General features: G+C 40.6%; 1 protein-coding gene across 2 annotated transcripts in view; it reads left to right on the forward strand.

The window, feature by feature from the left end:
- Positions 1-10,598, forward strand: part of ME2 (malic enzyme 2) — a 55,163-nt gene extending 44,565 nt beyond the window's left edge. The window contains exons 15-17 of one of the 2 annotated variants that reach the window (XM_056138000.1): positions 4,303-4,373; positions 5,839-5,937; positions 9,589-10,598. In XM_056138000.1, coding sequence (XP_055993975.1) covers positions 4,303-4,373; positions 5,839-5,937; positions 9,589-9,756 — 338 coding nt within the window. In that variant the 3' untranslated portion in view covers positions 9,757-10,598. The remainder of the gene's footprint in view (positions 1-4,302; positions 4,374-5,838; positions 5,938-9,588) is intronic. The other variant, XM_056138001.1, reaches the window with a different exon arrangement.
- The last annotated feature ends 230 nt before the right edge of the window (positions 10,599-10,828 follow it).

Consider the following 10,828-nt stretch of genomic DNA (forward strand, 5'->3'; position numbering starts at 1 on the left):
GCTATTCAGACTAGACAAGAGTGCAATGTTATAAATATAGTAGACTATACAATTCTACATCACAAAATTTTAGAGACTCAGAGTCTTCCAAGTGTCGAGTAAAACGAATACTCTATGTCCTGCCAGTTTGTGTCTTGATCCTGCTCCACAGCAAGCCGTTTCTTGTGATGCATGCTGCCCTTACTCGTCTTTTGTGCATATGGGTGCTCTTCCTCTTTGTCTCATTCTCATTTTTCTGAAATACATCTTTGAAATTTTATCATAAAGCATAGCTGAAAGCTTTCTGAATATTTTACACATCTGAAAATGTTTTTACTTTGTCTCTTTTCTTGATGGGTTGGCCGGGTCTAGATCTGTAGATTCAAAATCACTTTCCTAGAACCTTTGAAAACATTTCTTCGTTCAGTGTTCATGGCCAGTATTGCTGATTAGGAGGACTGGAGCCTTATTCTACCACAACAGGGTGCCCAGTGAGCCACCTGCTGTTCCAGGCTGATACTGTAAACGGCAGGAACTTGGAATGTTGATAGGATTTGCAGTATCAGCTGGATTATCTGGAAAACCACAAGTTTCCTGGTGGCAGAAGCAAACAAATATTCTCAGGAATTAGTTAACACCCTCCTTGTCCAACAGGGAGGCACATAAGGAACAGACCAGCACAAAGCAGATTACAGAAACAAGGAAGTCTAAATCTCATACAAGTCCTAGGTTTTTTTTCTTATAATATGTATAGTAATTATAGAGCTAAAAGCCAAATTTGAGGGGCTGGAGTTATAGTACTGTGGGAAGGGCATTTGCCTTGCACACAGCTGACCTAGATTCAATCTCCAGCATTCCATATGGCCCCCTGACCACAGCCAGGAGTGATTCCTGAGTGCAGAAGCAGGAGTAACCCCTGAGCATCATCAGGTTAAAAGCCAAAAGAAAAAAAAAAGAAAATTGAAAAATTCAGCAAGTACAACTATATTTGTTAAATTCTAGATTTAAAAAATACGGAAAGTTACCAATGCAGTGAATGACTTATAGTAGATTAAAGAGAATAAATTCAAAATATAGTAAATAATCTAGAATGAAGCACAGCGACAGGAAAGGGCAAGAAAAAAATGAGACGTATTTGTAACTGAAGATTCAGGAAAAAAATTGAGGGTGAGAATCTGGCTGGTAAGGAATTCATTTCATTGAGTTTTTTTTTTTTTCACTATATCCCCCCATAGTCCTCGGACCCAGAAGGTTTCATATGACAAATCTGCTGTCAATTATAGTAAGAGTACTCCTTTGTATATGGTTTCCTTTTTTGTTCTTGCTGCTTTCACTATCTCTACTTCTGATTTTCATCATTCAGATTAGGACATGTCTTGGAGTATTTTTATTTGGGTTTGTTTTAGCTAGTATTCTTGGGGCCTCCTGGATCTGGATACATGCACGCGTCCTGGGAACTTCTCAGCGATGATGGCTTTAACTGTTGCTACTACAACAGGCTTGTCATTTCAACCTTCTGGGACCCCAATGATTCCTATATTGTTCCTCTTGACTTTGTCCAAAAGTTCTCTTGTCCTCTTCAGTTGATTTTGAGGCTTTCTCTGTGTTCTTCTCTTGTCTGTAGATTTTTTGCACCTTATCTTGGAGCTCACTGATTTTGTCCTCAGCAGCTGTTACTCTGCTGCTGAGGCCTTACAGTGAGCTTTTTTTTTTTATTTCACCTACCAAGTGTTTCAGATCTGTCATTTCTGTTTGTAGTTTCCTCATTTCTGCTCTCAAATCCTCTTGTGTTTTATTGGCAGTCTGTCCATTGTTTTTGTTTTTAGGTTTTTTTCTTTCTTTTTTCTTTAGCTCCTTCTATATCTTCAGTGATTCCTCTCTAAATTCCCTATCAGGGAGGTATTTAGCTCATTATTGCTGGTTGGGTCATCTGAGCTAGCGGCTTCGCTCAGTAAGCCTGGTGGCATTCTGCATTGCTTCACCATTGTGACCTTTGCAGTCTGGAGTTGTTTCTTGTGTGTTATTATGTGGTTAAGTGCCTACAGTTAGGATGCCTTCGTATATTTACAGTGAGTCATGGACACAGAGCAAAGCATCATTGAAGGTGGGGGCGGGGTCCTGACCAGGGAACAAAATGGCAATCCAGAGTGAAAGAGAAGGGCCCCTGATGCCACTGAGCTTCCTCAGTTTCCTGGGATCACGGCTGGGCCGAAGATCAGTGAAACCTTTACAGGATAAATAAAAAAAGAATCTGCATCTAGGAATATGATTGTGAGACAACAGAAAAGGACAATAAAAATGTAAACTGTTAATGTAGCCAGAGCAAAAAAAAAAAATCCTTCAAGAAGGAGCAATTGCTAGACTTCCTTAAGCTGCTAGACACTTAAGGAAGGAAAGAAAATTCTAAAATGTGTTCCTTAGACTATTTTTCTAGATAGAAGAGGTCCACCTACTCACTGAGTGCTGAGTGTGGTGGGTAAAAATAACATCTCAGACATAGCAGTGTGGGAATGTGGAACATCATGTATGAAACACACATTCCTGCATGCTTCTAGAGGAGAGGCACACACAGTCACCAGAAAGATGAGGAATTAAACTGGGATCAGACTTCTTACCAATAGTGCTGGAAGCTAGAAAGGATTGAAACAATGCCTGACAACCCTAAAGAAAGGAAAATTATTTCTAGCCTAGAATTCTAAACCCAGACAGACTGGGAGATATTTAAAAAAAAGTGGGGTTCCCAGAAATCTTTCAAAACAAGCTTTTGAAAAATATTCTCCAATATGGTCCCTGAGTGCAGAGCCAGGAGTAACCTTGAACACTGCCAGGTGTAGCCCAAAATGACAGCTGCTCTCCCATACCACTGTTTTAAAAAATAAAAACTAACAAAAAGAGTTAGGATTTAAGAAATGGACTCATATTAGAAAGGAGAATATTCCCATGATAATAAAAGATTTTTCCAGAATGACACCTCTGTATTGCAAATGAAGAACAGCCAGATCAGACTGGAGCATGGTTGAGATATATTGTTGGGTATTAGACAATATCTGAGGAAGCCAAAATTCTAGATTACACAGCTGAATGGGAGATTCAAGGTAAAGTAATTTTCAGTGCTGAAAAATGCAGGGAAAAGGAAAAGGACAATAATTTCAGCAGGAAAAGTTTATATAGAAGAAAAGTTATCATGATGTTATGTTAACATATGACTAATTCAGCTGTGACTGGTGTTTATGAAATAATAATCATAGTCATAAGCATGATTATAAACTGAGCCAAAAGTATGCTCTGACTATGTTGAAAGGAGGGATAAGACTGGAAATGTGAAAGAAGCAAAAGACTTTCACATTTACAACATCTAACTTTCTCTTTATCACAAGAGCCAGTGATCCGCAAAATACACAAGTTACTGAGAAGGAACTATGAGCAGGTTGTTTGAAAAGCAAGTTAAATAAAAATCATTTTGCGGGTCCAGAGAGAGTTTGAGGTTAAGGCTCTTGCTTAGAATATAACTGACCATGGTTTGGTCCCCAACACCATCCCTGAGCACCAGCAGGGGTACCCCTGAACACACCATCGGGAATAGCCCCTGGGCACTGCCAAGTGTGGCTCCACTGCCATCTGCCAGAAAGGAAGAAAAAAAAGAAAATGATCATCTTGGGGACAGGGACAGACTCCAGGGGAAATGCCTGATTTACACAGGGCGCTGGGTTCAGTCTGTTGCTACATGACCCCTCGCCGCCTCAGACATGGTCCTGGTGGGCTCCTAGCAATGCCAGGTGTGGGTCCCCCAAAAGAATTAAAAATTATCATCTCTGTAGCAAAAAATGGAAATTTAGAGGTGGGCTAGTAATGAATATTCTTATAGCAAATGGTGATAAATTATATGAATTTATGATTTGATAAATAAAAAAGCTCAATTGAGGGGGCTCGAGTGATAGTACAGCAGATGGGGCACTTGCCTTGCACGCAGCCAACATGGGTTGAATCCCTGGCACCTCCTGCAGCCCGCCAAGCTCTCAGGAGTGATCCTTGAGAACAGAGCCAGAAGTAAGTCCTGAGCACTGTGGGGTGTGGCCCCAAAACCGAGGGGGAAAAGGGGAGGGAATAAAACTAAATTGGTAAGATGTTATTTGATGATAACCGTTGTAGCAGTGAGAAATGTACTTTGACTTTAACTCTGAATTTCTGTTTTACCTTGGCTTCTTTCTGGTATTTTAGAGGTAGGGATGGATCACTGTTATTTTCTTAAATCTAAGAATTTATTTGCCACCTTTTGTTTTATGAAAAGTAACCTAGTATTTCACTCTTCTAAATGTCTTCTAGGTGTCGCTTTAGCTGTTATTCTCTGTAATACCCGGCATATTAGTGACCATGTTTTCCTAGAAGCTGCAAAGGTAAATGTTTTAGTATTGTTTGGGTATTTGATAAATGATGAATTTTAATGATAAGTGTATCTTAATTAAAAGCAGAGCTAGCAAGAGAATGGGCTAAGTGCTGCCTTATGAGTGGAAAGAAATGACTCATCTATTATTTTATTTGCCTATAGATTTTTATATAAAAATTTTGTCATGAATTACCAATCTTGATTACCCACTACAAATCTTTTCCTATTTATAATTTATACATTGTAAGGTAAGGTAAAGGCCCTCCCGTTGATCGTCGATTTGCTCGAGCGGGCCCAGTAACATCTCCATTGGAGACTTTGTTGTTACTGTGTCTGGCATATCAAATACTCTCGGTAGCTTGCCGGGCTCTCCGAGAGGGGCGGAGGAATCGAACTCGGGTCATTTTTGCATCATATATTTCTAAAGTCATATGTGTGACAGATTAAGATAAGATTTCTTGCATTTTTTTTATTTAAACACCACGATTTACAAAGTTGTTCAAACTTATCAGGCATTCAGTGTTCCAGCAGCAATCCTGCCACCAGTGTGACCTTCCCTCCACTGATGTTCCCAGTTTCCCATCCACCCCTCAAGCCTGCCCTCTTAGCAGGCACAAACAAATTAATTTTTTAAATTTTTTATTGCTTATTACAGCTAAATGGCAAATGGAATTATAAAAATACATCAATAAAAGTTGATTTGTGGTTATTATTACATCTCACAACAGTGTTGCTAAGTCATTGTCCAAGGATTTACTGAGTTAGTTGGTGCTAGTTAAGCCTTCTCTGTTACCATTTATGCTCACTGTGCTTTGTGGCCTTCTTTACAACTTTCCCTTCAAATTTTCTGTGCTCCTCCTGGGCTGTCGGTATTATGAAATTTGGTGGTGTCGCACAGCCACATATGCAGCTGCTTCTCCAGGAGCCGTAGAGCTCAGAGAACTGGTGGCTTGGTGAGGTTCAGTGTGGAGCTGGGCCGTTACGTATCGAGGGTGTTGGATGTGGGTAGGGACTGCAAGGCCTTCTCACAAGAAGAGGAACCCGCCTGCCCCCGAGAGTTCTCGGCACAGAGACCCATCTCCCTAGGATGGTTTAGCAGCTGTTCCTTGCTTTTTTTTCTTAGTGGACAGGGAGTGGTTTGGAGCGCTGGCATACCTGAGCGCCAGACTTCGCAGCATGAGTTTTGAAGGACTCATTTCGATAGTTTCATATTTACATGATGTACAATTTTCATAGTAATTGTGGCAGATAAACCAAACATTGAGACTTAGTAAGTGTTAAAAATCTGCGTTTTTTGTTGTTGTTGTTTATTGATAAACTGTTGTAATTTCTATTATGCCGTAAGTGTATTCCTGCTAGAAAGAAAGAGAATTATGTTACCTATATTAATGTCTGCTCCCTCCACACATTTTCCTTTTGGTAGCTCCTTATTTTCTGTGTATTCAAACAAAAACAAAAGCTATTTTTCTCTTTAGGCCCTCACGAGTCAGTTGACGGATAAGGAACTAGCTCAAGGAAGACTTTACCCACCACTTTCCAATATTCAAGAAGTTTCAATTAACATTGCTATTAAAGTAAGTAATAATTTATAACTACACAGAGAAAAAAAATTTTTTGAGGACAAGTGGCTCCGATTCACAGGACCTTAGGGCAGTTCATTTCCAGGGCCTGTGGGTGTATCTGCATGCAGTCACCAAGCACGGTTTTTAATGGGTTTCTCATCACAGTTTTGCATGTGCAGCACTGTAAACCTGTGTTTGGGGACACACCTGATGGTGCTAGGGACAACATCAGGATTGGTGCTCAGGGGTGGCTTCCAGAAGTGTTCAGGGGCCATGTGGTGCTAAGGTTTGAACCTGGGCCTCCCTCAGACAAGCCTGTACCAGCCCTTTGAGCAGTCTCTCTGGCCTTTATGGGAGATAGGCGGTCCGCACCCAGCAGTGCTGAGGACTTAACTCTTGACTTTGCATTCAGGGAATAGTCCTGGCAGGGCATGGAGCACCATGTGCATTGTTAGAAACTGAGCCCCAATTGACCACATGTAAGGCAAGTGCCTTACCTTCTGCATTATTATTTCTCCAGTCCCACCTGGCTTTTTTTTTTTTTAAAGGAGTTCTCTGTTCTGGTTTTTCAAGGTTTTCTTCAACGTCAGGATTAGGGGCCAAAGCAATAGTGCCTGTCTCCAATCCAACCCTTAGCCATTGATTATCTCCTTTATGCATGCCCCCATGACCAAGGGGAACTCAGTCCTCTCTCAGACCTTGAGCCCAGTATCTTCTGTGGATACCCAGTGCAGCCTGTGGTGAGAGATTGCAAGGGAATGGAAGCCACCTTTTGTCCGGGGCTTGAAGCTCTTTCAGACTGAAACATGAGCTCATATTTACATCCTGCACATCACCCAGGTGGTCTCTGCCAACTAGGAGGCGCTGGCATACAATTCTTGTTTACCTCTAGCAGAGATGCAGATGCTGGCTCCTTACTTGAGAGACACCACCCTAGTATGGGTGTTGGGCTGCCTCCCTACTGCCTGGTGGAAATACAGTCTCATCATGTGCCACTGCTAAAGTGGGTGGGGGAAGCTCATGTCTCTTATGCTGTTTGGCTAGAGCAAAGCAGATCCTGTCTAAACAACTTCTCTCTTCCTAGACTGATCTGCTTCAGATTCTTTGGTTAGAGAAAAGGCTGTTGTTGCCCTTCCATGGTCTATGTCTGACATATTTCAGGATTGCTGCGTTCCTCAGCTCCCTAACTGAGAAACTTGAAGACAAAAGAAAACCCAGAGAATTCTGTTGCATTGTTCCCCACGTCTCAGAACGTCTTGCCATTCTTGTCCTCCCATTCTTTACGAATCTTCTGTATATAATTGATGTGCAGGGGCTTTAGTTATATTGAGTGTAAAATGTGTGTTTACTTCGGCTTCGAGGAAGTAGGAAATTCTGTTTTTCATATAATTTAGTTCAAAACTGAGAATAGCATTTGGTCATCATACTATACTAATAACAGATGATGTGTCTCAGATCTTAAGTTCCACTGAGAATGCAGTCCTTCAGCTTTACTAATGTATTAATCAAATGTTTTCCATAATAATTTAGAAAGTTGAAAAATATTTTCTATCACAAAATAGGGGAGATTGAGCATCTAGGACCAAGGATTCTTTTTAATAACAGCCATTTTAAATTTATCTTTTTATTCTATAATTAAAATTTTTTTGTTGTTGTGGCTGTTTTATTTCGGGGCCACACCTGGCAGTGCCCAGTGCCAGGCTTAATCCTGACTCTGTGCTCAAGGATTACTCCTGGCAGGGCTCAGGGCACCACCTGAAATACTGAAGATTGAACCCAGGTCAGCCGCGTGCAAGGCAAGCGCCCTTCCTGCTGTACTCTTACTCCAGCCCATTAAAATTGAAGAGTTTAGGGAATAGAGTGATAGTTCAGCGGATAGGTGCTTGCCCTTGCACGTGATCAACCCAGGTTCCATCCAAAGCACCACAAATGGCTCCCTGAAGCCACCAGGAGTGACCCCTGAGCTCAGAGTCAGGAGTAAACCCTGAGCGCTGCCAGGCGTGAGCTAAAAATTTTTTTCAAATAATTTTTTTTAATTTAACACTTTAATACTAGTCACCACTTGTAATGGAACTTGGAGAAGGAAAGTATAATTCTTTGAATTTGGGGGCCATATGACACTCTATTGTATCCTGCGCATGCCTTACCTTCAAGGGAAAGATTGGAGGTAAAACCTTTATTTTTAAATGGTTACTTATAATCCCATCAACGACCAAGACTCAGAGACTATAAAACCCAGCTTCCGGAACCGCGAATGCGGCCACGCAACATCTTATTATGACATCTTATTATCTCATTCCTACTTTGGACAAACTGGCAGGCTACCAAATGTAGCCTGCCCACATGGCAGAGTCTGGCAAACTCCCCGTGTCGTACCCAATATGCCAAATACCAGTAACAATGATGGGTCTCATTCTCCTAAAGAGCCTTGAATATAGCACTTTCTTAAAAATCTCAGGGCTAGGATGAAGGAGACGTTCCTGGGGCCTGCTCGAGGTAATTGATGAATAACAGGATGGTCGTGATTTGTGATGACACTCTAAAGATTTTTTTGTTGTTGTTATTTGTTTTCCTTAAATTTTTATTAGTGAAACACCATGAGATACAGTTGTAGACTTACAAATTTTTGTGCTTGGGTTTCAGTTATACAATGATCGAATACCCATCCCTCCACCAGTGCCCATTCTCCACCACCTCTGATCCCAGTATCCCCCCCACCCCCATCCCACCCTACCTCTGTGACAGGGCATTCCCTTTTGTTATCTCTCTCCTTTTGGACACTCTAAAGATTTTTAAAGATAAAATAAACCCTAAGTTTAGACTGTATGGTAGGGACTACACTGACCCGTGTGAAAACTTTTCATTCCATCTGCTTTTACATCACAACTGAAGGTTTATCCTCACTCACAATCTTTTTCTCGGTCCAAACTACGAAGATCAGAACTCCAGTCAAGGCAGCTGGGGTGGGATGCCATAAACTGGCCTAACTGTGTAGGGGCACGAGTTTCTGATTCAAGTGGCGTCGGGTCCTGCTCGCCTATCTCCGAGTGTTCCTTTAATTCCTCACACCTCAGTGTCCTCACACATCAAATGAGAAGAACTTCTTACCTCACAGAGTTCTTTTGAAATTTAAATCAAATAGCATGAGAACACAGGACATGCTTGGCACTCGGTGAGCGTGGTGAAGTGCCTTGCTCTCCAGTTCTCGCCCTGACTGTCTCTGGCCTCTCACATACTTTCAGTGGCTACCACCTGATTCATAATAACCTACCTCAGAATCCAAAATCGAGAACCAACACCTCTGGCTTACCTTGGCTTAGGTTTTTGTCCCCAGTCCCGTCAGCTTGTATGTACTCTCTAAGCAGAGCTACTGGGGAATGACGTGGGCTCTGCAAATTACCCAAGGAGCTCTGCTTAACTAGCACATGGTAAGGTTTTCAGTTGTTGGTTTGCAGGGTTAAAGAAAGACTAGTGATCAGCTTATTGAGAAATAGCAAGTGATTTTCTCTTTCAAACTTCCATAGCTTTCAGGTGTTCAGATTTCTTCACTTGGAAGAAAAATGCCGTTCTTTCAGATTTATATTTCTCTACTTTAGTAGGACTTTTCCCTCTCAAATAGGTTAACACTCAGAACCTACAGCATAATCTTGCTTTATTTTTCAGGTTACAGAATACCTGTATGCAAATAAAATGGCTTTCCGATACCCAGAACCTGAGGACAAGGCCAAATTTGTCAGAGAAAGAATTTGGCGAAGTGATTATGATTCCCTGCTCCCAGATGTGTATGAATGGCCAGAATCTGCGTCAACCCCTCCCCAGATAACGGAATAGAAAAATCACAATTAAAAATACTTTCCACACTTCAGGGAATACTTTTCCCCCCAGACAAAAAGAGATAATGTTATCAGATTTTTTTCCCCTCTGTTTTATTCTCACCACTTTGCTTGACTTTCTCCATGGCTCTCATGTCTGTGTGGGGTAAATGTATTGGCTGTATTGTTGATGCCCACCAGTACTCTACAATCAGATAACCGTAACTCCTTCACGCTGATTAGTAGCCCTTGTCACAAGAAAGAGATGTTAAAATGTATTTGTGAATATCTACCTGTACTTTCGTTCACACTTGCCAAAGTATTTGCTATTTACTGTATAGGTGATTGTTTTCTCTTTTAGGGCTACTAAAACAGAAATATACTTGTGTGATATAAGTACAGGATTATGAGAAGCCAAAGTAACCAAATTCTAAAGATTAATTATCAGTATCTGAAAATGGTCTTTACTTCAGCTTCATTTTATCTTCATGCTCTGAAATTCCTTTATAGTAGATAAACCTGGAGAAATATCAAAAACCTAGCCTATTTATTTTCCAATAATAAATTGAGGTTTAAGTATAACATTTTGGGGAAAAATATGGGCACTACTGCTGCATTTAGACAAATGAAATAGACATTGTTTTCAATGGTGTATAAAAATCATAGTGTATTTAATAAAGAAAGTATCTTAAATTTAATTGCTTCAATTATGCTATTTTATTGCCCAATGAGAAATTTAGGTTTGCTGTTATGAAAGCATATTTTCATTTTGTTTATTTATAGATGATCTGAGGTATGGGAGCACATGATACCATTTAATAAATTATGACTGATATGTGACTTTTAATAAATTAGTCACATTTCGCATCTTCATGAGTCATTCACTGGAGAGGCTTTGCCACTGTTCCAGTGCAATGCTCTTTATTACTTGAAGTGATTTTGGAACGCCCCTAGGATACTTCCTTTGCATGTTATTATTAGTGACACATCTTTCTACATTGAAGATGGATTTATTTTTTTTAAACCACCAAAGTTAGTTTTAAGCTAAGTATTAGAGTATGGTAGGTGTTCAGATATGCGATTTCATTTTT

This window comes from Sorex fumeus, unplaced genomic scaffold (genome assembly GCF_029834395.1).
Source record: "Sorex fumeus unplaced genomic scaffold, SorFum_2.1 ptg000128l, whole genome shotgun sequence".
NCBI classification, from domain to species: domain Eukaryota; kingdom Metazoa; phylum Chordata; class Mammalia; order Eulipotyphla; family Soricidae; genus Sorex; species Sorex fumeus.